This window comes from Anarhichas minor, unplaced genomic scaffold, assembly GCF_050575085.1.
Source record: "Anarhichas minor isolate MPS153535 unplaced genomic scaffold, ASM5057508v1 ptg000054l, whole genome shotgun sequence".
Lineage (NCBI taxonomy): Eukaryota > Metazoa > Chordata > Actinopteri > Perciformes > Anarhichadidae > Anarhichas > Anarhichas minor.
Window position 1 is genome coordinate 4243870 of NW_027466500.1, and position 27955 is coordinate 4271824.

The 27955-nt window shown below is 41.6% G+C and overlaps 1 protein-coding gene across 1 annotated transcript; it reads left to right on the plus strand.

The window, feature by feature from the left end:
* The first annotated feature begins 1115 nt into the window (after positions 1-1115).
* mmrn2a (multimerin 2a) lies at positions 1116-26917 on the plus strand. The gene is made up of 11 exons (XM_076075929.1): positions 1116-1339; positions 11265-11387; positions 13103-13209; positions 13727-13807; positions 17316-17600; positions 21338-21774; positions 22060-22317; positions 22875-23339; positions 23498-23861; positions 25600-26121; positions 26250-26917. The coding sequence occupies exons 1-11, from the start codon at positions 1116-1118 to the stop codon at positions 26651-26653; spliced, it is 3270 nt and encodes a 1089-aa protein (XP_075932044.1). The 3' UTR covers positions 26654-26917.
* Positions 26918-27955: the final 1038 nt, after the last annotated feature.

The window sequence follows — 27955 nt, forward strand, 5'->3', positions numbered from 1 at the left end:
CAAATATCCTCTCATCAGTGTGGTTCTTGTTTCAATTCCAATACTTATCACAATTTTAATTCTGTATAATGTTTCTTTCATAAGATCTGCTTGTTGAATGAACGTTTTCAAACTGGATAATGATGAACTTGAATGATTTTAAAGCTAACATCATCTTGCTCACATTTGTTTCTTTTTGTCGCCATCCTTCTTCTGTTTTACGTCTTATAGCAGCCAGAATGTAAGTTAGGGTGTATTCTTTTTATTGCTAAAATAATTGAACTTTTATCTTGAATGAGTATTTTTAAACATTTAAATGTTACATAGGTTTGTTGTAACCCTCAAACCAAGTCTTAACCCTCAAACAGCCCTTTGAAGAATGTCGTCACAGCAGCACACAACCACACACACACACACACACACACACACACACACACAGAAAGGAAGGTGGTCATTTCTCCTGCAGCTCGGTGGATTTCCTCTGTTCTTATCACTTCCACAGGGTAAACATGTAGACAGACAGAGTAAAGGAGTTTATTCAGAGAGGTGAAACCTCGTTGTTGCCTCATTCACACTCAAATATTGTGTTTTTGTTTTTTTACTGCACTAAAATTATTTAAATACTTAAATAACTTTGCAGAATTACACATTAGAATTAGCCCCACCTTTACCAGCAGCAACATTAAAGTGATGATCACATTAATGCATCAATAATTATAATCCAATAACATATGTTACACTGAAAAAGACCAATCTGCATGATTAGTGCTTTTACTTAAGAAAGATTTTGAAAGCAGGACTTTTACTGTTAACAGTCTTTCTACGCTGTAGTATAACTACTTTTACTTCACTAAAAGAACGGAGTACTTCTTCCAGACATGCAGTTAATATTGTTGGAACAGAGTAGAACCAAATAACTAAATTACATTGTGGAAAATCAGGATGACAAAATTATAGATAATATATAAAATGCAATGCAGACATAGAAGAAGACTGTTGAGAGAGAATGGGGAGGGGGAGCAGAGGAAACAGGAGGTGTGGCCTCCCTCCTTCCTCCCTCTCTCCCGCCCAGGCTTTTAAAAGCAGCTGGTGGTCGTGCTCCCCTCCACTCGGTGATGTGAAGGAGAGCAGACATGATGAGACAACTGGTGCTGGTACTGGGCTTACTGGTGAGCGCTCACTGTGAGGTGAGAGCACGAGACCCTGAGGTGGAGGAGGACGAGGAGGAGCTGGGAGCAAGAGGAGGAAGAGGAGGAGGAGGAGGAGGAGCAGCGTCTCCCCCCCACCTCGAGAGGCTTCACCCCGGGGCATCAGAGACCCCTCCTTTGGGAGACAGAGGGAACTACCCCGCCCGAACCGGGTGAGTCCAAAGCACCACTTATTCATTTTGTTCTCTGCTTTCAACCATTCAATGAAGAAAGTCAAGTCAGTTAATCAATAACTTGATAGAAAAAAGTCTGTCACTCTTTCAATAATTGATGAACCATGACAGTCAAATATTTAACATGTCCAGGGTCTCAAATGTGAAAATGTGCTGATTTTCATTGTTTTATATCACAGGTAGTCTTGAGGGCATTGTGTTTTTGGGTTGTCAAAAGGTCAAAGGTCAAGTTTACTGTGACCTCACGTCCATCCCATTCTCGTGAACGTGATGTCTCAGCAATGCTTTGCAATACTTCTTCAAATTTGGCACAAACAGCCACTTTGACTTTAGGATGAACTGATTAGAATTTGGTGGTCAAAGGTTGCTGTGACCTCACAGTTTTTGGCCACAACTCGAGAATTTAAATGCTAATTATGACAATTTTACACAAATGTCTAATAGGATAAAATGATGACATTTTGTACAGACTCGTTTTTAAACTGCAACTTGACTGGTTGGCGCAGTCATGCAACCACGAGGTGGTAATTCTACTAATTTCCTTTAAACCAATCACAGATGTGGCGACGGTGCTCAGGAAAAAATAGCGTCGGGAGGGAACTTGTTTTGGTGCAACATTTGCATGTAGGGAGCCCTGGCATTAAAATGACCATGTGATGCAACATTTTCTGATAAAACAGGGAAAACATGATTTGATCTTCGTCGGTGCTCTAGAAGTGAAACGGGTGTTTTGAGGACAGAAACACGCAGATAACGGACGGGGAGCATGATGTTGCAGGCAGAGTCTACATCCTGTGAGTCACACTGTATCACAGCAAACTAAATATTTTGGGGTTTTGGACGGTTGGTCAGACAAAAGTAATCTGACAACATCACCATAGACGTCTCTGTAATGAACATTTTTCACTGTTTTTCTACAACGATTAATCGAGAAGATAATCAGCTGATGAATGGATGAATTATTTTTAAATTGTACTGTTCTGGGGTTTTTTCTGGTATTTTCACCAAATACAACATTGCACATGTGTAGTTATAATTCTGGTTTATTACAACTTGTGTTGGCGATCCAGTTCATCCTTCCTGTCAGTAATGATAACGTTATACTCACCGAGTTAACATCGGGGATGATGGGAGCCAGTAGTGTAACCAAGTGACAAAGTACTCCAGTACGTACAGTTTTGAGATACTTGTTCTTACTGTTTACTGTTTCAATTTTATGCAACTTCTACTCCACTACATCTCGGAGAGAAATATTGTACTTTTTACGTCATTAGACTAGTAGTTAGTACTATTTACAGCTAATTTTACATACAAAAATATACAATAAAATACAACACATTTTAGTTGTCTCCTTGTCACATTTCAGATGTCATTGAGTTGTTGTCAGTTCCACCAAAGAGACATTTCTCCTCTAAACTATTAGCTTCAAAATGTATTTAAAGTACCAAAAGTAAAAGTACTCATTATGCAGAATGGCCCACTTCAGAATAATATACTATATATTTCATTGGATTTTAAATGTTGATGTATTTATGTGTTTATCACTTTAATATTGCATTTGATTACTTTATATACTGCTGGGTAGTTTAATACATAATAATAACCATCATGCATTAGTATTAATCTCAATCTGCAAAAGTAATTAAAGCGTTCAACTAAATGTAGTGCAGTAAAAAGTACAGTATTTCCGTCTGAAATGTCGTATTGTAGATGAAGTATAAAGTAGCAGAAAATATATATAGTCAAGTAAAGTTTCAAGGTACTTTACTTAAGTACAGTACTTGAATAAATATACTTAGATACCTTCCACCACTGCCCAATCTGAACCTGATTCTCTAACGTTCACATGAAATCCACTTTACAAAAATATTAAAGGCTAAAACTCAGATTGGTCCCAACAAAGATAGAACTACAATCACACACACACACACAGTCACTCCTATTGCATACAGAAGTACGAAGCAGGGAGCGCTCAAATGTTTTGACTGCCAGCATGCTTATAATAGGCTGGTACCACCCAGGCTGCTGCTGACACACACACACACACACACACACACACACACACACACACACACACACACACACACACACACAGACGCCACACATTCATTTTATGATTTTATGAGTCTTGTGAGACTCAGACAGACTCTATGTGTCCTCTTTGTGTTTGTCCTCCAGGTATTAGACTGAGCCGCTCCTAACAGGTTTCACACTGAGCAGAAAACAATCTGCAGTTTATTATTTAATGCGTGAAGTAAAAATAAATCCTGTAGCTGCAGGGCTGTATGGATGCTAATGTCAGTCTGCCCGCCACTTCGGTCTAGACTGAAATATCTTTTATCCAATAACTAACAGTTAAATTCTTCCACACATTCAGCAACCCTGTCAGTAATAATCACCTTTTCACTTCTCTTTATGGAGGTGAAATGGGCTTCTGTTCATAGAATTCGCCAATTTAGCATTTAGTCGTTACATGTTTGCATCATTAATTGAGGCAGGATAATGTTGCTTCAGAGGAAATCACAGACGTCACCTACATGCGCTCCCTGTCTGTGGGATCTCAAGTCATTCCTGAACCTTAAAATAAATAATACTCAGAAAAAGATTTTTTTAGAAATGTGTTTCTGAGACCAAATAAGAGGATTAAATGTCTCGAGTGCGCCCATACAGGCCTCCGTCATTGTTTTGACCCACATCCATGCATTAGACTGCAGGACTCGTCCGCAGATTCGCTGATGAAATGATCCCTGAGGGCTCTTAACAAAACAACCCTCCATTAGCTCAAAGACCCCCCCCCCCCCCCCCCCCCCCCCCACACACACACACTTTAAACAGCTGCTTTAATGACATCGTTCACAAACGGAGCTCTTTGTGCTGTTTTGCTGTAATGGAGAGCAGCTTTCCACATTTGCAGTGTAGGGGGGATATACATACTTCAGAGGTCAGACGTCAACAGGTAGTTAAGTGCTGATGAAGTGGGGGGGGGGTTGTTGTTGTTTAGCTGAAAGGAGAGAAGATCTGAGGCTTCGGAGGAACTTAGAGAAGTATTGTGGTGTTTTGTTTTTTTACATGTTTTAGTCGGTTGACGAATTTGGTATTTTGTAAATTTTTTAATGTCAAATTTTCTTTTGATGTCTAATTTATGTTAGATATTTCATTATTTCCCGTACCAGCCCAGTGACTATGGTGGGGAAAAAATGCTACAAAACCCGGTGCCTTAAATCTCTCCTTCAAGTTAGTGTTCGTTATGCATTGCCTGTGTTCAAATAAAGAAACATAACATATTTTGATTAGAAATCCCATTGACTTTACATGCTGATCATTTTCCACATCATTAAAGTAGTTTTTAGATTAATTTCCGTCTTTCCTTTTAGCCGTTTGTTTCACTTCATTGCTCTGAAATCTACTTGAAACTTGCTGCAGAGAGAAAGAGAGAGAAATATATGCTTTTATTTTGAAGTAAAGTCTTCCTGTCTCTGCCCTCTTATTTCTTTGGCAGCAGTCTGGCATGGTGGCCTTCAAGGCTAAGAGGAACGTTAGTTCTTTAGTCTTGCTGTTGTGACCTTTAACCTTCTCGGCTGCTTGAATTGCTGCTGATCTTATAATCGAAGGCCTCACTGGAATCCTTTCAAAGTAAAAGTTTACCCAACTCGAACTAAAGAGGAAGAAGAAGATGCTCCGTGAGCAGCCAGATTCAGATCAAAGAGAGCTAATGCTTCAGATAACGTGACCATGAAGGCATCATTTACTGCTCATTCAGCCGTTATCAGGAGACACACAGCTGGCAGATGAAAGGACGACCCTCAGCGTCCAAAGAAAAGTGGATGTAAAAAAAACAGGATTCAAAGGTGGTGTTGTTATCAGACTGATGATCATGCAGGTGGATCAATTCTGCTGAGATGGTCTATCAGTCAGAGGAGGTATTCTTTCTCGAGAATGTGGTGATTCACATGACGAGAGTCTCTGTTCTATGACTGGATGTTTATTAGAATTGTTACAAATGTCAATGGGATTTTGAATGAGGTTTTCTTACTTCTCCCACTATCCACAAAGGAGCAGATCAGAGCCCAATCATCCTGACCAACACCAAAATATTCCCTCCAGAAGTTCAAATGTAACATAAACAAAAGTAAACATGGCGACACATGCCGCGTGTTGTTTAATGTTGAGATAATGACGTTCATGTTCCACAAAAAACTGTCTTCCGTTGTTTTTGTTGTTGTGGTTTGTTCAGAGTCTGCAAAGCTCTTGCATTAATATGTTGTTATCTTTGTATTATGTGCACATCATTTATACATTTAAGAGCGTGACTTGTTCTTTGTTTGCGACACCCGGTGAGCAACCATAACTGATTTGATCGCAAGAAGTTTGATCCACACGACACATTTATTCATTTGTGAGCAGGATTTATTAATTCTTGCACTTTAATTTATTTTAAATTCCATATGAGATATTCTGAACTCTGCAGAAACAGAAGAAACAGAAATGTATGCATTAAGTATAGAAGAAAAAACAAACAAACAGCAGAGTCAAACACTGGTCAAGAGATAAATATCCCAACAGCCACAGGTCCCATTTCCATTAAACTCACTGCAGATGTTCCTGCTCTCCAGAGGATGAACCCTTTACATTTTAATGACCCCATGATCACCCTGAGGACAAACACTACTAAGAATAGATAACGTGCTGATATCTGAACGAAACCTGCTGATCACTCGTCATAACAGATCATTCTAGTCTTCTGTTCTGTCTTTGGTCATCAGGGATCCTTTGGTCTCATTGTTCAGACTCACAAACATCTGAACCTGAACTCTTGGACCCGCAGCAGAAACCGCACAGCTTGTTTTTCTCCATCTCTCTCAGGATGAGTGGAGGTCTCGCTCTGAAAGAGATCTCTTTATCGAATGCTCACAAAAACACAGCTAAAAAGGGACAGTTTTACACATTACAGCTGTGTGCCTGTGACACTTGGAGGTTCAGCCCCAAATAAAGAAGAGATGTCTTCTGTGCTGTTTCAACGAAGTGACGCCTCCTTTTAGAAACGAGTGGCTGGCTGTTTGTGTTGGAAAGGTTCCATCTCTTCAGTCTGACACGATCAACACAATCCAGCAGTTATTTTGTGATGTTTTGTAAGTCGGGGCCTTATTTTAAATGCAAAAACACGACAATAGAGATTTAAAGCGGCTGCAAAGAGACTTAACACAGCAACACATACAACTTTCAGTCTGGGGAGTTTTGCTCTCAAGGTTTAAAATTCCTCATTTGAGAAATTTAGGGGCAGCTCTCAAACATCTACATTTTTGGGGCGACTGTTTTGTTTCTTTATTAAATGTATACATTTTCCTGTATATTCAAGTTCCCTATAAGAATAACAAGATAACGCCAAAGCACTTGTCAATGTGCGTGTTTATTTGTGCATAACAATTTCTAATCATTTGTGTCTAATAAACTATTCCTGCTGCGGCCATCCATGCATCATGTACCGTACGTAGTGGGTGTGTGTGCATGTGTATAGTACCCTCCCAACCCCCATCCCCCCAAATAAGGGGTCCTCCTAAAACCACGGTGTAATTCGAACACTGCTTGCTCCTATATACAGAAGGAGAGGTTGGTGGCCTTTTACATGTCTGGCCAGGAGTCTGTTGTCTCATATTCTGTCCATGGCTGCAGGATATTTGGAGTTACAAATGGCATTTATTGATGTGATTTTATATTTCAATATTTAAAGTTGTTACTTTGGCATTCATTTATCAACAGTACTTTAAATGTGAGTCTTAACACATTTTGTATTCATTTTACAAATGTGCCCCGCTCTCTTTTATAGTGTGCCCCAGTCTAATTCTGCTTTTACAAAAATGGAGCTGCAGGCTAAACGAGGACAGATATAATAGATAATAATATCTGAGATTTAAGCTGCGTCATGTGAAGAAGAAACATGAACAGAAAGAGAAAGGCTTTAGTTGATGTGAGTTCAGTCTGACAGGACAAACTAAACCTGAAGATTAAGATTAAAGATGTATTCTCTGATGTTGTTCCAGCCCCCTCAAATCTCTACATTTCCACTCAGCCTGTCGATGTTCTCAAACTCACCTGTGCATGAAAGTAGTCTGGGCAGCGAACCCTGTTTACAGCCTAATAATTATACCCTGTATAAATATTTATCTACTGCACACTAGTCACAGGTCAAAGGTTAGGGTGAATGGTGGGTGTATAAAGTGCAAATGTGAGGTACTTGTACTTCTATTTACTGTTACTTTATACTCCACTATATCTCGTAAATATTGTACTTTTTTACTGAACTACATGTATCTGACAGCTACTTTTGGCTGATTGACGACACATGCCTTTTGCTTCTGAAGCAGTTGTTGATTCCTTGCGGGCCCTAGCGGATGGTTAAGAGCAGTGAGGAGTCAGCAGTCAGTGATGGTATGAAACAAGAAACAAGTTTTTCAAAAATGGGTTTCCCCGAAACCACGAGAGGTCCTTGAGCATACAGTCCTAAATGAGAACATAAAATATCATGCTGCTCAGTCGAGTAGTATGTGAGATTAACTGCGGACAGACAGACAGACACACATATGCATGAACACACACACACACACAACGAAAACACATGTTCCCCCCAGACTTACTACTTGTGGAGATAATGAGCTCCACCTTTACCAGCTGCAACGTTTTGCTCATGCAGGCCCCACGTTCTGCATGAGCAGTGCCTGTGCATCGCAGAACCTCTTGCTTTTTATTTCGGCGGCCATTTTAACAGGTTAGAGCAGCCACACCGCCTGCGTGAGCCAGATCCTTTTCTGTCTATTTTCGCCATGAACAACACCCGTCACGCGGAAAAAAATAGGCGAGACTCAGAATTCCGAGACATGTCGCAGTTGGGCCGAGCCTGCATTAGAGAATGCAGCCAGGAAAAGCATGAGGTTCGGCGAGGCACACGCTTTGCTCAGGTAGGCGGTGTGGCCCGGGCCTAACAGAGTATTTATACACTGTAGTATTACTTCTTTTAATTAAGAGATCTGAATACGTCTTCCACCACTGGTGCAGGAGAAGTTGCCATATATCTGACAGAACTCAGGTCTGGACCCAGGCAACAGCAGAAGGACTATAATAGATGTTTAGTATGAAATGACAATGTGAGAAGTGTCTCCGGTAGTTAAAATAAGGTTTTATGTATTTCAAAGTGTGTATTTTTGGTGTGTGTCTGAGTGTGTTATAGCAGCTCAGGATATGGAGCAATTTCCTGGCATGGGGGGGTATGTGTGTTTCTCCGGTGATGTCATAGCTCTCCACAGGAAACTACATGGGGCTTTTCTGAGTCAGAGGATTTTGTTCACATGTAGAAACAATGGATTTACAATTAGATTACTGTGTAATACCTGCAATCTGGTAAACAGGAGTCACACGGGTCGGTGCGAGTTCAGAGCAGCAGATATCATAACTTGGAGTCAAAAACACAATGCTCCTGCTGGGGACTGAGGGGACATTTTGCCAGCTCGCAACTTTGGTAAACAATTTTAATCGCAAAAATAAGGAACTTTTACACTACCCGATTAAATAAAGTTTATATAAATTTGTCCTCATCACTTTCTGTCACACCCACAAACACAATATAATGATCTATAATTTAAGTAACAGGACATGCGGTATCTAGTCAGTCATCACCTCTCTCATCATTCAGTAGGACATGAAATCTTTGCACAGAGACACTGCTGAGAGGTTTTTTATCATTTATTTATTCAGCAAATAAAGGTATCAGTTTTGTCTTGAGTTAGCTTTTTCTCACCATTTTCGAACTCTGTATCGAGACTTAATTATTTGTTGGTAAAAAGCTTGAACCAAAGGTTTTATGGTTTAAGAACATGCTAACAGAGACTTTATCCTGCAGTGTACTGATAATATGTGGAGAACAATTCGATTTGGTATTTAGCTCCCCCAGTCCACTACAACATTGTCGATAACAAAAAACGGTTCTTGGTCAACCCACTCAGCTAGATGAGAAGGTCCCGGGAGAAATGTAGAAACTAGAGCATGACTAAGCTCTTTTGGAACATTAATGGTTTCACACGATTATCCAAATCACATGTAACTACACAAATGTGTCCACACACTGGTTCAAGATGAATAGTTAACCGTTATACAGGAACAGAAAAGAGGGATGTTGATCTATAAATGAGATAATGTGAGTTTGTTTACTGGATGAATGTGTTTGTATAAAGAGTCACTTCCAGAAGCAGGAGTGATTGTGAAACATGAAAGTGGAGCTGAACTCCCAGAGCTGGTGGTAACACTCTCAACCAGAGTTAAGCCGACAGGAAGTGATGAGACAAACAGCTCAACATTAACACTACAACATTACAGTAAACACACAACACCATGCACGGTTGCTTCTTGAACAGATTAGACGGAAGGTGTATGAGGTAAAAGACAAGAGCAAACCGGACCACATAAACAGAACGCTATTAAAGCCTTGGCAATAAATGAATGCCAAGTAAAGAACTTTAAACATTCTAACATGAAATAACATCAATAAATAACTGCTATTTGTAACTTTGAATGTTCTACAACTGTGGACAGATTATGAGGCAACAGTCCCCTGGATCAAGACATATAAAAAGCTCTCCATCTGTCCTACATTGGAGTAAAAACCCCAGACCGAAAGAGTGGTGGTCTCGCGCCTCTTTATTGTGGTTTTGAATCTCTTGGGGTAATTTTGCATCTCTTTGTGGAGGTTTTGCATGTCTTTCTGTGTTTCGTTTTGGCATCCTTTTCTAGTCATTTTGAGTCTCTTTGTAGTTGTTTGGCATCTCTTCGTAGTTGTTTTACATCTCTTTGTAGTAATTTTGCGTCTCTTTGCAGTTGTTTGACTTTCCAACAGGGGGCCTCAGGACTTGCCACCTCTGACCACCCCTTTTGTTTGGTGACAAAGTTAATCTAATGAGTTTTGAAGTGGTAAATGTATCTTTTGTGATTATGTTGAATGTTCTTAACCCCATAAAGGAAAAAGCCCTCTGGGCTCTTCTCTGTGACTTCATGGTGTGTGTTTACACACACACACACACACACACACACACACACACACACACACGGGTGGTCTGTAGTGACCCCAAACACACCTTATCTGATGTCTGTAACCCTATGACCTCATCACACACAGATGTTGACAGTTGGCTTTATTCACCACAGCTGCTCATTGACTGATTGAAACCTCACTGTATGTGTGTGTGTGTGTGTGTGTGTGTGTGTGTGTGTGTGTGTGTGTGTGTGTGTGTGTGTGTGTGTGTGTGTGTGTGTGTGTGTGTGTGTGTGTGTGTGTGTGAATTCATTATATTAAATTTGAGTATAACCTCTTGTCATTACGTCTCATGTTTAGAAACAAACGGTGAATTAATCAAACAAGTGTGTATCAAAAGTCTGATATATCTGTGCATGGAGCTGGCATAAAAATACTCACCAGATCACCACTTCCACTGCTGAAAGTAGTCCCCAAAGAATGCACTATGTCCTCCTGTTTGTCCCAATATTATTGTATTGTAAAATAAATAGTTTGGTATTTTGGAAAAAATGCTAATCCGCCTTCTCTTTGAGAGTCAGATGTTCAATATCACTCTGTCCGTTCAGTAAATGTGAGGCCACAGCCAGCAACTGGTTAGCTTAGCTTTGCATAAAGACTGAAAATAGGGGGAACAAGCTCACCTGTGCTCCGTCCGAATTTAGAAAAGTCAATTTTTTCCTCAAGTTAAATGTTGGTGGTCTGTGGGGAGAGGACACCATGTTTGACCTCTGACCCCAAACAGGAAGGAGGCAACAACAAACTGCAAACAAGCAAATTCTCACTCTAAATGATCTCATCCGTCTTCCTGAAACACACGTCAGGATCCTGACTCTGACTCTTGTGCAGGAACTGGTGTGCGTTCGTGCAGAGGCGTGTGCTTACCATGGCGGTGGCGTGTGGAACAGAGAAGTACACCATCAAGTCTCAGAGCCCATGTCCGAGTGGGACGCCCGACTGTCAGCTGGTCATGTGAGTACACAACAACAACAACGAGTGTCAGTGGGGAATGAGGAAGTACTACAGGAAAAGTCCTGAAGGGGATCACTAGAGTCGTCCTATTACAGTCATTTATGAGCTTGAGTACAGGCATAGTAGTATCCCGGTTATTAAAATATTTTGAGAGTATTTTGGTTTGTATTCAGATCATGAGAATCCGAGACATAAAATAATATATAGGAATAAAGTAGAATATATGAAATAAAATATGTTGAATTTACACATAATTACTCTACTTTTATTTTGAAATATCTTCATTGGAGGTGTATCATCCTGTAGGGGCGGGGTCAGGCTTGTGTCCAGTTCTCATTGGTTAATGGCTGAACATTCAGCCATCTTGTGAGGTATAAAGAGGTTGTGAGTTGTCTGCTTCTCTAACTCACCTAAAATGCTGTTGAATATGGTGTATAAAGTCTGGACGCTTCCTACAGGTCAGTCAGTGCTGTTAGACTATGCTTCATGTTTTGCTTAGTGAAATAAAAACATGAAATCACAACATGAGCAGTTTATCACTGTTATCAAATATGCTAAATGTACAAAACAACAGGATACAGCCTTGCTCCTGTTCCTCAGTGGTCTGTAACACGTCCCTCCTTTCATTAGAATTCTTATTCTTCTCAGTAATTCCTGTGTTTTGAGAATAGATACAATCCAGTGGACTGAGGAATTAGACTTGAAGCCTTTTTATGTCGAGGATCAAATCCTCATTTAGAAATGAGGACTTAACAGATATTCTTCTCAGTTAAAGCAGGAATGTGTTCAGATCTATTTCCATTACAAACCACCAGTTTCTAGATTCTTAAACCTATTTTTCTCAGTCAGATCTCATTTATGAATAACCAAAACTAATTTCAAGGTGATTGTACTTTGAGCATTTTCATTTCCGTTGTATGCTACTTTCTACTTCTAGTCCACTACATCTCAGATATACATACATATATATTTTTACTTGTTGAGGACTTTTACTGTGTGGGATTAGTACTTTTATTTCAGTAAATGATTTGAATACTTCGTCCACCGCTGATTATTTTTAATGTGGGGAAGAATAAATAAAGCTAATGTACAGGAGAAGGTATCAATGTCTATATACAGTGTGTGCATGCATTAAAACTAACTGGAACAGTTAATAAAACAAACTAAGGGTCTGGAACATTTCCTGAAACCTGATCCACAGTCACAACATCTCATTTAATAACCTCTTTAACTGTAAATTAGATTTTCCACATTTTCTTGTGTCCACTTCAGCTGAAGGATCAGATGGACATGACGAGAAGTTTATACAAACTATTTGCACTTAGGGAACCCTTTTACCCTCTAACCCCATTAGATGATTGATCCACACTGTCAAACAGATTCCAGTTGGATTCCAGTTCCTGTAAAGTTTCTGGGGTTTTACTTTCTTACCCGACAGCAGCAGAACTCTGATCTGAGATCAGATCTCCGTCCACTTGTTCCAGCGGTTTTCTGTCTCTTCAATGTTTTGGATCTTTTAAATTTAATTTCAGGTGTTTTTCAGTTTCAAATGTGAGTTTTGGCTTCAACGTATTTGTCTGTGTCTGTGTCTGTGTGTGTGTGTGTGTGTGTGTGTGTGTGTGTGTGTGTGTGTGTGTGTGTGTGTGTGTGTGTGTGTGTGTGTGTGTGTGTGTGTGTGTGTGTGTGTGTGTGTGTGTGTGTGTGTAAATGTGCAGGTACAAGCTGTCCACCCGGCTAATCTACAGGCAGAGGCAGCAGATCTCCACCGCCCTGCTGTGGCGCTGCTGTCCGGGACACGGAGGACACAACTGTGAGGATGCAGGTGGGTCAGCAGGAGCATCGCTTTGTCGTTACCAGCGAAGGAAGAAGTTCTCAGATCTGTTACTTCAGTAAAAGTAGTAATACCACAGTGTAGGAATACTATGTTATTGGTAAATGTCACACAATAAATAGAGATACTTGTGTGGGAAAAGATCCAAAGACTGGTTTCTGAATAGAAACTTGACCTCTCGTTCTCCCTGTTCTAATTTGCTCTACAGGAGTCTATTTTTACACAACAGCTAAACTTTGGTATCGCTCAGGAACTTAATTCAGTCCAGATTTTGAATGTGTGTGTGTGTGTGTGAAACTGCAGTGTTTAAAAGTTATCTGAAGAAGGACGTCCTCTCTTCTATTCTCAGCCTTTTGTTTGTACTGAAACTCAAAGTTTATCTATGAAAATACAAAAGTATTTCCTTTATCATGTATGCATATATATATACATATACACATAAACATGTGTATATATATGTGTGTGTGTTTCCAGTGTGTTTAAAGCTTGTTGTGTTTGCCTCTGACAGTCTCTGGTGCACAGCTGGATTCTGGAAGCTCAGCTCTGATTGGAGGATCTGAAAACGTGAGAACAGAGCTACTTGCTCCAGGTACGATGACACTGCTCACCTCCACACGTGTCCAACGTTCAGCGTTATTGTTGCAGTTCACCTTAGGTCAAGGAGAACCACAAACTTTTATATCGGTCCATCTAATAGTTGTTGAGACATTTTAGACTGAACCAACAGGTGTCAAATCTGGGGGTTTTCCACCGATGTGGACTGCCTTGTGAAAATCAAATTTCCTTTTGTTTTGTTTTTTATCACACACACATGCACTCCTTGGTTAACGGTGTCAGAGCAGTCTGACTCATTCTTGCTTCTTTAACAAAGTGAGGAAGCTGTGAAGCAGTAGAGTGATTCTCGGCTTTGATAAACTTTTAGTTCATGTCAGGACGAGGTCCAACCTCCTCCGCCTCCCTCTCCCGGGGAAAAAGGTGTGGTCGCTGAGCCTCCCCCACACACACACACATCCTCAGCCTGTAACAAACAGTGACTCACACGCTGAAAGAGTGGGAGAGTGTACCAATATGGTTAAACACTGTATAGAGAGGTCAGAGGTCACGGCAGCTTGACAGTGGATGGATGTTACTGTGACCTGATGAAGTAAAGGAGGAGAGAGCGGACAGGAGGTTTGTTTGTTTTAACTTCAGCACAGTTGGGTGGGGGTTAGATGACGGCTCTGCTCATGGATCCTGGTGAAGGACGTTTCAGATGTTGAGAGGTGGATGATGAACAGTGTTTATATATGTTGACCGTTTTTAGTCCGATGGCTGAGAAGACTACTCTATATTTTGAATGGTCCCTCATCTGCATACTAAGTGGTTGGATTGAAGATGTTTAAACAGTAATTTGTCAGTCCTCATTCAGAATTCAAAGCTATACCTACGAAAAATAATGCGCTGTAATTCATAGATATTCCACTAAACCCAACTGTGTAGTTTCCTGTGAAGATGGAGGTTCATTTTGAAAAGACCGTATGCATGTAACGAGTAGAAATTGACACACGTTGCTGACTTTCGTAGTCAACGTACAAAAAATGTAGTAACTTTTTGTAAGACATCATACGAACTGTTGTATGAGGATACAGTGTCAGCTGATAGTCCCTTAATCCAATTCCAATAGTGCTAACAGCTAACCGAGCTACCAGTACATGCTGAGCACATTGCCGCCACTCAGCCGCTGCTACGCGGGCAGACAGTTTGCTGGGTTCAAGTTTGTTTTGGCAAGATTGTATTACGTGTCTTATACGGTGACTTGGAAGTTGATCACTTGAATCCATCGTTTTTTGTTTTTTAGTTTAAATGAAATGATGTGTTTTGCGAAGCCTTACAGCCCATTAGTGTCTAGACGGTTGTCAGTCTGGTTGAACCATTGTGCAGCGTTTTGTCCTCCATGTACAAAATAACATCGGTAGTGTACACAGCATGAAATATTTGTACCATGAGTGCCACCGAGAATCAAAACAATATGTTTTTGGAAAGAATTCAGACTAAAATAGAGCTTTGGCCTTTAGAGGCTTGATTTAACAAAGAAAGACAAACAAAGAGGCAGTTACACACACACACACACACACACACACACACACATACCTCCAATGGTACAGTCCGCTCCCACCACGCCTCCGATTGAACCGACTTCCTGCGAGCTGAAGTCAACGTAATTAAATTATCAACAGAACTGCAGCCCAGCAGAAACAGATTGGACACAATAACAGGAACACCTTAAAATACAAACGCCTCAGAGGTGAGTCATCACAATCAACTTTTACAACCTGTTCACACAATAGATGTGTTTCTGTTATTGTGTAGAGAGAGTACAGAAACTTGCTGCTGAAGTTTGCAGTTAAAACATTTTAATAGCTTTACATGTTGAGTCAAAATGGCTTTTTGTGGCTGTAAAAAACTAAAATTGAAGATGAGAAAGAAAACAATTTTATGTTTGAAGTTGAAATACTAAAAGTTGAAGTGACGGTTACAATATAAGTGCTGAATGGAAAAGTAAGAAATTGCTATTTTGCATTTCGGCCGTCTCCGCGTGTAATTTGCATTTTTCAAGGTTTCTTTAATGTATTCACGTTCACTTAGAGCTGATATGAAGCTTCTCTGGAGGTTCATCACTACCACAAGACTTGAGTAAATGTACTTAGATACTAATACTGGTTATAGGATTGTGATGATCTATCAGTGGTGGACTCTTTTAAGACCAAACTGTGTTCATTCTCAGAAATAAGTGGCTGAGATGTTGAGGAATTCAGACGCACCTGTATGACCAAGTGTCTCGTGTTCCATATAAACATTATATCCTGGATTTGATCAAGACCAGGATACTAATGTGAACGTGAACATACTCCATATTTGTACATGCTTTCATGGCCATCGATCCAAAAGGTGTTGAGATATTTCAGTTTGGATCAATGCTGCAAAACATTCACTGATGAGGCTCAAAAGATGAGGCTGGAGATATTAGTCCAAATAAAAGTCCAAATACTTTCAGCCCTCACACAACACACAGCACATTGTTGTTTCATCGTTATTATAGTATCAAATTATTGAGTATAGACATCTTTAAAATCTGCTTTGCCCGAGGGAACGTCTTCACTTTGTCTGAAGGAAAACTGTTTTTCGTCTCAGCTGATGAGCTGAAAATGCTGAAGGAAACAGATTTGATGACTCTGCAGGACTTCTTCCTCTTTGTGTTTCATCTCCAGTGTTGCAGAGGCAGCATGGCGTATTTGTGCCCTCCACGCTGACTGCAGGTCACTGCTATGGAGCTCCTTGTTCCTGCTGTCGCTCTGACTGAAAGTTTGAACAATGAACTCAGAAATCCCCAAATACATCAGCATGTTTCCCATCAGCCCCCTCTGTCTCACTCTAGCCGTCTGCCTGACTTCCTGTTGATCTCGCTCTCTCAGTTAATTTCAGTTTAATGAAGCTTTACTGTTATGATGAAAAAACATGAATAATAAATACAGTAAGTACAAAGGATTATAAGAAGTAAGCCGTTGTCAATACTGAATTTATTATTTCATTGAATCAGGAGGGTTCATCTTGTGGGAAACGTCAGTAGATGTTTCGATTTCACAGGAGACGTGATGGTTTTGACAAGTTTGAGTTTGTGGAAACCAAACCTGTTTGTGGACATCCACCGCTGCCTCTGAACTCATGTTCATTATATTGTATGATAACTTGTTTATCATTGGTTGTGTTTAGTTTTATTCATGGTCAGGATGTGATATTCAACATAAACCTCCTTAATGATTCAATATTTATTGAGCTGCAGGTTTTAAGACTGCCAGACCACATATATGGGCCAATATTTATTGTAACTGTAGTGCACGTTGGTGAAGCAGTTCAGGTATTTGACATTAAAAAAAATTGAACTTCTAGCTTTCTTGTGGTGGTTTGTTTCATATCAGATCACCTTTAAACTGTCACTTAAACACACTCAAAGCAGATGCTAACTATTTCTATATTTAGTCAATATTTACCTTTGAGATGTAGTGGAGTAGAATCAGAATGTTCCTTTCTTCATCTATCCACCTTTGTGTGTGTTTCAGGTTTGCAGCAGCAGCTCAAGCAGCGGCTCAACCAGCAGCGCGACGACCCGAACAGCGAACAGAACGACCACCAGGAGCTGTATGACACCGGCTACCAGGACAACCAGCACAACACCACACACCCGGCCCTGGATCCGGACCACCACCGCAACCCCAACCCCCCCCATCCCACACCACACCAAACCACGTATGACCATCACCCCCATCACCCCCATCACCCCAATCACCCCCATCAGCCCCATCAACCCCATCAACCCAATCACCCCCATCAGCCCCATCAACCCCATCAACCCAATCAGCCCCATCAACCCCACCAGCACCATCAGCACCACGGGCAGCAGGAACACCACCTTCCTGGTGAGTTTTGATCAAATGTGACTCTTAAACTGTGACCTGTTGCATCTTTAAAGTTAAGGACTTACAACACACACACACACACTGAGCTCCATTCCTCTGCAATGACACCTCCGGTAACTACACACACACACACACACACACACACACACACATGCACATACACTCGCACACACACTGGAGAGGCGCACACACTTCCTCCACAGGACATCCTCTCTTTCTTCTGTCTCCCATACATTGTGTGTGTGTGGACTATAAGATGACATTATATTACACCTCCTGTGTCACCAGACCAGCGTGTACATTACATCATACACACACACACACACACTTCCTCCGCCCTGTGTGGAGCTTGTTTGGGGATCGGCCTCGCTCTCAGGTTCCCACAGTGCTCAGTTCTGTCTGACCTTTGACCTCCCACCGGCCAGCATTACATCATCCTTAAAGGAACATTCTGCAGCTCCACCAGTCCCTTCAAATCCTACGTCAGTTTTTTAGATTGATTTCCTTCCTTACTGGCAGGACTGTTCGGAAAACCCCGCATGTATGTTTATTGGAGGACAATCATGCACTTAAATGTGTGTGTGTTGTAATATAAAGTATATAAAATATGCCAAATTACCTGTTAGCAGCTCCTGTTTACGGTGCACCCATGGATGTACAGACAACTATCGCTGGATTACATTGATACTGAAGAAAGCCTAAAAACATCATGATTCTCAGGCAAGTTCTGCAGTTATAAGAAAAAAAATCTATGATTTCTAAGCAGATTTATGGATGTTTATTCACAATGGATATCAGAGATGATGACATCCTCTGGAAGTGTAATTCACACTGAGTCTAAAAATATGAGCATCACACAAAAGTTTTGATCCAAGATAATGAGCTGCAGATTTTTTGGTGTGCAAAAATGCAAACTCATCAGTAATTCTTCATCCTCAAATCCTTTTCTCCTGTAAAAGTAAAATATTTGAATATGCAAACAACAAATACAATTTTTTTTTTTAAATCACTTCTGTCTGAAGTCACACAACCTATTTTTAAATATTACTCAGGAATTCGATTATTGTAAATCTGCAGGCGAGGACTGATCAATATCAATCCAGCTTGGAGGCTATTCTTCAAACAAACCATCTTTATTTCGACAAATTGTTATAAAAGCAGAAATACATTTAAACATGAGGCGGACTAACCCGGTGATAAATACTGAGGTTTCTATTCTCTTCAGTTTCCTCGTCCTGTGCTCAGCTGGCGGCTGTGTTGTCTCTGTTCCCCACGTGTCTCATTAAAGTGTTGTCTTACCTTTTTCATTTTGACATTTACAACAAAACGTCAGAAGAAGAAAACAGAACCACAGTTGTGTAACAGACGACGTTTTGTCCGGACGGGAAGTCGACTCGTCTCCGGGTCCGTAAATCACACAATCATTAGATAGAAACACTATCTACAGGGGACAGGGGTGTGTTGGATTTCAACTGGAGGTGACCTGTAACTTCCTGTCGCAGCGTGGCCTCACTGTACTGTGACCGTAGACCTCTCAGGACCCTGCAGCATGTGGTTGAGTTTGGTCTGTTGTATTGAAAACAGGTTGTGATGAAAGCGTGTGTGTGTGTGTGTTTAAGGTGGTTGTGTCTGGACTGCGTCTCCAGAGGAGAGTGACAGCAGTGACCCGAGGCAAACACACACTCATGTTTGTATTTCTATACCTGTGGGGACCCTCATTGCCATGATACATTGATACATTCCTGACCCCCCCCCCCCCCCCCCCCACCCTAAACTGAACCTAAACCTGACGTGAAGTCTGAACCTTGAAACAGCCCTTTGAAAAAGTGAAGACTGGAAAAATATAAATATCCTCACTTTTAAAAAAGTATCAAATGTACCCCATGCTGTCTAATATGCAAATACTGACTCATCGACAGAGAAACAACACAGTGTGTGTGTGTGTGCAGTCAAATTACAGAAGTTATCTGAAGACACTGTTCTTGGCACCGGTGTCAGGGCCTTATGGAAGATGTCTTATGTGTAGCCTATGTCATGTTATGATGCAAGCATGATGCTGAAACTACATCAGGGCCTTGTGAAAGATGTGTGGCATCTCCCTTTTTTGGTTAAAGCTTGTCGTAGGCTGTTTTAGGATCTTATGTAAGCTGAAGGACTTCTGGGATTCTGCTGAAACCATGAATACTGATTCTCTTCGCTCACTCTTCTGAGCGAGAAGGGGACAACTTTGGCTCTGTGGGCTCCATAATATGCTGTATACAGTATAATATTTTTCTTTAACCCATCAAATGCTGTGTGTGTTCTTTTTGAAGTGCTGAGCGTTGTTTCAGGCCTTTTCCACAGTAGTTTCAAGACATACTCAGATCCTTCACTTAAGTAAGAGTAAAAATCTTCATTGGTTTCTTTTCTTATTTCTATATTATCTATGTCATATATTGATAGTAAGATCCATTTCGTCTCCATTGTGTTTTCTGTCCCCCTGATGCTGGAAGCACGTCTATTGAGACAAAAGAAAACAATTTGAACTTGTTTTTTTATAACGTGACATACCGTTTTATTCACTTTGGTCACAATTATTGTCTGCTGGTGGTTGTAAAGAGGGGGATACCGAGCAGAATGCCGCTAAAGATTAAAAGGATTTCATGCTTTCACCTGCCAGTTCCTCAGTTAACAAGAAACAGTAGATGTGATTGAAATCTGGTGGATCGTCCACTGGGAGGAGATTGATGGTGCTCTGGATTCAAACATCATCAGGATACAGATAAATAGCAGGAAATGTAAGCAGCACAGTTGGGTTTGTTTCAAACTCCAGAAATAACAACAACACAAAGGATCAAATGGATCCACGGAGCCCCGAGGCGTCTCAGACCTCCGATGAATGAGGTCCAGCTGGAGGACCGGCAGCGTCCTGCGGTCAGTGTGTGTTCTGGCTTCACTCTGTCGGTCTCTACTGAACCAACAGAAATAAACTGTGAAAACTTATCTTATCTCTGATCATCTCTCCTGCTGGAAACTCAGCTTGTGTCATTTTTTGACTGAATCTCCGACAGCTCTTCTGTGTGTCAACGTCAGTGTTTTACGGAGGCCTCGGCGCCGTTTTAGGCGTTTATGTTTCCCCGCTGGAGCATTTTCCAGGCGGATGGTTATACTGTGTTTATATTCCAGTTTGGAAACTAAAGTGGTTCCATTTTATAGCGAAGTCAACCAACTGCCCGTCCCCAGAGAGCCATGAAAAACCAGACAGTGTGTGTGTTCTGTCTTGTTAAGATTAGCTTTGTGTTTTTGTGAGTGTGGGCGGATGCATGAAAAGCATTTCGTTATTGTATTTTTATTTTAGCTCGGCTAAAAATCCGGAAGTCTGGTTCATATTTTCTCAGAGGATGAATCCTAATATTATGCTCTGCTGTTCACTGTATTACGACACCAAGAGTTTGAACGATAACATAGCATGCTACCATGCTAACTGTATGCATGACTCTGGTGATTTCTCTAAATATTAAAATATGGCAATTCAGCATTGTTGTGAATCAATATTTTATCATAATATATATTTGTTCATAAGTATGTTAACTGAAAAAACTTTTTAGGTTTCTGGTGAGCAGTGGATTGTTTTTATCCTCAAATAAATTTTTTTTTTTAAATTGTCATATAATCCTTTTTTTTTTCAGTTGAGGAGGTGGATGCTGACTCCCTTCCATACCCAAACGCTCCTGCCGCCCTCCCCGTCCCCCACATGATGGCCCTGGTCATGTCCCAGCTGCAGCCGGTCCTGGAGGGCTTCAACCGCTCACTGGAGCACCTGAGCCGGCAGGTAGGGGACCTGGCCCGTGACGTGGCCCAGCTGAAGAGCAGCCAGCTGGAGGTGGAGATGCAGTCAGAGCCCCCGGACAGACCCGAACTCGATGATGCAGCAGAGGAGCGCCTAGATGCCAAACTGGATGAGGCGTTTCAGCATGTCAGGGAGGTCCGGAGGCAGATGGAGAGCCAGCGGACAGACATGGAGAACAGGCTGCACTCCCAGCATGCAATGCTACATTACAACCTCACCAGCTTCAAGACGGACATCGACATGAAGCTGAAATGCCACCAGAAGATGTTGCAGGTCGGTGGACAACGGGGACAGCTCTCTAATGAGGATTCTTTATTCTCTAATTATTTTCATTTCATATTTATTTATCTCCCTGTCGCTTTTTTAACCAATGAATTCTTTGTTTACTTCATCCAATTTTAATCAAATGTTTCCAGAGAAATTAAAACAGATTAAATGTTTAAAAGGTCTTATCTTTCTCTGGTTAGCAGACAAGAAAACCTCAAAATATGAAAGAGAAAAACTGGTATTGATGATTAAACACCATCACAGCCATGTAACTGCTGTCTCTGATCCCAGGTCAGCCTGCAGGCCATGAATGCCACACTAACTGAGCTGAAGCTGGACCAGGACCAGGATCAGACCACTGAGGATCAGCTGGAGCGTCAGACCACTGAGAATCAGCTGGAGGATCAGACCACTGAGGATCAGCTGGAGGATCTTCCCCCTCCTCCCTCCCCGCTGACCCCTCACCCGCCGATGCAGCCCTCATACACCACGGCGCTCTGGGAGGCCGTCGAGCAGCTGGACAACATGGTGGTCAACAACACAGTGAAGGTGGGTCGAATCCCTCTGGATCTACGTTACCCATAATTCTGTTCACAGTCACTGTCAGCCATGATCAATCAGTGCAGAGTCCTGTTGAATAGCGCCCCCCAGCAGACTGCAGTGTTCAACATGGTCACGATTAGAACGTGTTTCACAAACAAATAACACCCTGATGCTTTCCCAGCACTGGATCTAAAAATGTAAAGTTTGTCCTAAGGGTGGTGCTAGAGAAAACAATCTTGGGATCGTTGCTATCTAAAGGGTTCATCCTCTGGAGAGCAGGAGGGGGATTAGGGAAATACATGGAAATTCTACCAAGGGAGTGGAGGCAAAACTCACCAGTATTCATGCTCTGGGGATCATTACAGGCCCCCAACATCCTGAAAAACAGATTTAGATACATTTTTCGCTCAAATTAGATAGATTTTATTATTTTATAATTATGTGCTCAAGATACAAATTGTATTTTCTTGAGTCAACGAAACAAGCTACTAAAGAAATGAGAAAAAGGTTTAAAAGCTGAGTTGGATAAATAAATAAGTTCCTCATCACATGTTGATGTGCAGGTGGACGGCCTGATGGAGGACGTGGAGGTGAACTCATGGGACATCGAGCAGCTGAGGCGAGACTTGAAGAAGCTGGAGAAGCACATCAACCAGACGGCCAGGACCAGTCAGATCCAGTTCATGGAGACGGGGCTGGAGGTGGAGGCGGCAAGGGAGGCGGTGTTAGGGCGGGTGGGTGAGCTGGCGGGGAACCTCAGCCACCAGGGCAAGCGGCTGCATGAGATGAATGTGGGCGTGAACTATTTGAACGAAGCCTTCTACAAGCACAACTCCTCCACAGGCTGCGACTGCAAGGCGCTGAAGGCCGCCATTGCTCGACTGGAGAGGGGCGTTGCTAATGTGACGGAGCTGGCCAATGAGAATAGATTAGCCCTGGACGAGGAAAGCGAAGGGGGGGCGGGGCAGTGGGGCGGAGCAGGCGACTGGGAGCCGGCAGTGGAGACGCTCCAATATGGCCTCCAGCAGGTATGAAAATAAAGTCCTTACACCCCTATCAGAGACAGAGCAGAGCATAACCTTGTTTTCATTACTTAAATATGTCTAGTTATATTTAATGTCTACTTAAAAACAATAATACTAGAATAATACTAATTGAAATTAAGCATCTCTCCCTCATCCTGCAGGTGAAGGAGTCTCTGGTCTCAGAGCACAACAGGGCCAAGACTCTGGATCACAGCCTGACCCGGCTGAGCAGCTCGGTGATGGTCGCTCTGGCCGAGGTCTCGGGCCTGAAGGAGGCGGACAGGAAGGTGGTGGTGGAGATGCAACACCTGTCCGGCTCCTTCCAATCTCTGCTGATGGACGCCATCCGACACAGCGACGTGCTGGAGCTGCTGCTGGGGGAGGAGGTGCTGGAGTTCCTGGAGTGGCCCGTCCAGGACCAGGAGGCCCACTCCATCCCATCTCTGAAGGAGCAGCTGAGGCTCCTGAAGGAGAAACTGAGAGGACACAACCTGAGCATCACCTCCCTGCTGGGCAACATGCCAGGTAGGAACCACCCGGAGGAAGCTTTAGTTTGTACTTCAGCTATTAAACTTACAAAGAGTTTAATTTTGGTGGTACGTTTAATCAAGTACAATTTAGATGTACTTGTACTTAACAAATCAGATTTTATTAGTTGATTATATTTTGTATTCCTAATCTGACTCTACACAGGAACTCAAGTTATCAAATAGATGTAGTAGAAGTGTTATTATCGATAAAGCTACCCAGCAGTATATAAAATGATTAAAATGAGGTCCACCTTTACCAGCTGCAACATGACAGTGATCATCACATGAATGTGTCAATAATTACAATATAATAATATTGTGTATATAATATCCTAAAATGGGCCATTCTGTATAATATGTATTTTTTTCTTTTGGTACTCTAAATATATTTTGAAGCGAATGCTTTTTACTTTTTACTTAAGTTACATTTTGAATGCAGGACTTTTACTTGTAACAGAGTATTTCTACACTTTAGTAATACTACTTATACTTTGTAAAAGATCAGAGTACATCTTCCACCACTGTGATTTGGTACATCGCTCACTCAATTTAGTGATTTGCTCCCACAACTAAATCATTGAATGGTTTGATTTAGATTTGAAAACATATGTATATATATGTATGTCTGTATGTTGAACACAACTACACTAAAAATGATGGATGACAAAATCAACAGTATGTAAAAATGAGTTCTACAGTTCAGCTGAATTAATACGAGGCTTTAATTAACACATCACAAATCAAGAGCTAACAGTCTTTGTCCTGACAGTCGTGTCAACAAACCTACATGCAACAGAGAGGAAACAGTCGCTGTGTCCTGAATCCAGACTAAACACTAACTCCATACTGTATGTACCTATAATATAACTGTGTTATGCTGTCATTGCAGTTAGTATTGATAAAACCCAAATGTTTTATACTAACATGAAATTAATTATTACTCATGCAAATGAATGCCAAATTCACAAATAGACATTAAAATAATTTTTGAAGGATTTAATATTTATCGGAGATATTTATCGGATTTAATATTTATCGGAGATATTTATCAGAGATTTAATATTTATCGGAGACTAGATCGTCCACTTGGACTCAATGATGAACCGATTGGATTTTAGTGGTCAAAAGTCACTGTGACCTCGCAAAACATCCTAAAACTCAAGAATTGATATGCTAGTTATGACAAAGTCACACAAATGTCTAATAAAATAAAATTATGAAGTGATTTTTGGACAGACACGAATGTAACCTGAAAGTTGACTGTTTGGCGGAGGCATACAACAGCGATGTTTGTAGTCTGCATACAGAGCGTTTTCAGTTTATTCCCAACATGTAACAAACACTATAATTACAAAACAAGAGTGAAGAAAAATGTCAGTAAACATTTACATACATGAGGAATATGAATAAATATATTTTAATAAAAACATTTATTTAGTCTCTTCACAACCATATTTTAATGTACATTATGTGAGTATTGTGTTAAATTAGTCTGAGCTGTGAGTCAAATACAGCTTTGTAGCAGCATCTAGTGGCGGCGGGGAGAAACTACAACTCCACAACCAAAATGATAACAAAAATTCTCAACTTCCCCTGCAACGCTATACATCCTGGAGAAATAAAATCAAAGGCTGCAGATTAAAGGAATGTTTTGCCTTTATTAGGCCTCGCAAACACCATCTCCAGCTCTTTTTGTTAATTAGGACTCATTTATTTCTCCTTCTTCTACCCAGGGGATAGAGAGGAGGTGCCATCTGCTGACCAGCCCTCCTCCTCCTCGTCCCATCTTCTCTCTGACGACTGGCTCCCTGGAAACATGAGGGTGAACAGCGGTGGAGTTCCAGCCCGTGAGCGCCAGCTCCTCCTGCATCCCGAGGGGAGGCGTCCGCAGCACGGAGGAGACGGCAGTGATCTGTGGAAACTGGAGAAAACAGTGGAGGAACTGAGGCTGAAGGTGCTCCGGCTAGAGGAGAAATCCTGTAACGCTTCAGCTGAGAAGGAGGCGCCGCCCGGTGACGTGGAGTCTAACCTGCAGGTGGAGGTGATGTGGCTGAAGAGGGGGCTGGAGGAACATCTGAGGGTGTTCAAGAACGTCTTCAGCAACGCCGACGTGTTGGTGGGATCAGACGCCACGCTGGAGCTCGACAAACTGTGGCAGCTGGTGAAGAACAAAGACGGAAAGAAAGAGAAGAAGAGAGGAGGAGGAGGAGGATCAGGAAGAGGAGGAAGCCATCGGAGCAGGAGGGAGACCTCAGGTGAGTGTAGACTGGTTTCTCCACCTAAACCTCTCTTACTTTTTCAGTGAGGTTTTCCCTCTTGTTTTTGCTTGTGGTTCATCAAGAGACCACCTTGTACAGACTCCTGACCCTCCTTTCCTCTCCAGGTGTTGCTCCTGTCCCGCCCAGCCTATCGGGAGACTCCCTGCTGCTTGTGGCTGGATCTCCTTTGAGCATCTCGAACAGCGTCATCGCGTTTGAAGCATCACTGAACCGGGGTCAGTTTTACTCCGACACCGGCACCTTCGCAGCTCCGCTGAACGGGATCTACCTGTTCGTCCTCACCTTGGACCTGAGGCCTGGCCCCACCCACGTGGTCCTGAGGAGGGGCTCAGGCGGAACTCCAGTGTCTCTACACCGCCGGGAGGTGACAGTTGCTGGGCCGGTCACCGATGTGGGCCTCCTGCCGCTTAGGGAGGGGGAAGAGGTGAGGCTGGAACTGAAGGGAGCAGTATGGGCGAAGTCAGAGGACAATGTGTTCACCATACTGCTGCTCCACCGGACCATCTGATGCCTGGAGGAAAGACACTGCTCAGAGACTCTGGGAGTTAAAACATATTCAAACATATTCCAGTTAGTGGAGGTTTATTCCAAAGCACCCTCAACCCTTAAACCACCACTCAGCTCTGATGAATCTGCAGGCTGAAATCTTGATAGCCATACCTCCAACTTGTCAAACTAGGAAAGGTCTGAAAGAAATTCAAAGAAACAATTAAACTGAGATTCAACTGCATGTTCTCAGTTTCCTCGTTTGTGTCTTCCGACTCGCTCCCATTGCCACTTACTTCAAGCAAAGCTTCGAACTGTTTGTTTCGGTGTCTTTGTGTTCAGTACAGAGCTGGAGTCAGGCAGTTTTTTTTGCTTATCTTAGCATAAAGACTAGAAGCACATAGAAAACAGCTGGCCTGGCTCGGTGTTTGCCCCTGCTTGCAGTGTTTATCCTAAGCTAGGCTAACCACATCCTGACTCAAGCCCCAAAACAATGACATTACTTAATGTCAAAAACTCAATGACAAAACGGTTTAATATAAGTCAGAAGTGTTTTGATTTATCTGGTTGGTCTGCTTACTGTTACACTTGACTCTCGCGTGCTGTTGACCCTGCAGTGTCACTTTAACCTGAAGTCCTAATTATTCTTCAGCTTCCTCTGCTCATCTTCAGAAACACATCTGACCACAGATCAGCTGCTGCCGACAGTTTCTCTCTGAGGCGGAGGAGAAAAGTTAAACATATCTGTAAAAGTCATCACATTGTCTGTCTGGGAATTTTTTTATTTTACATAAAGACATGTTTGTATCTAAAGTCACCTGTATGTGTAATGTTTGTAAAGTACCAATATAGTAAGGTAAAAACACAGAGCAGTATATGTTATATATATATTTATATAAAGGAACAGCTGAGCCGTTTGTTGGTGTAAACAAAGTCATGAATGTGTTTATAGAAAAGTCAGATGATAGAACATTCTTATCTAAACTCAGTGTGTAACTTAATAAAAATGTTTTATCTACAGAAGTTGCTGTATTGTCCATGATACAAAGTAATGTAAAATATGAAAAAAGCCAAGTATAGCATGTTTGAAAAAAAAGTCGTACAAAAGTCATAGTATAGCTTTGCGAAAAGTCATAGTACAGTATGTCAAAAAACGTCACAGTAAGTCTGTTGTAAAAAGTAATTGAACAGTATGTCGAAAAACATCATAGTATAGTACGTTAAAAGAAGTCGCAAAAACGTAGTATACTATGTCAAAAAAGGTGAAGTGAAAATAATGTATAGTATAGTACGTCGTAAAGTTTGTCATGAAAAAGGTCAAAAG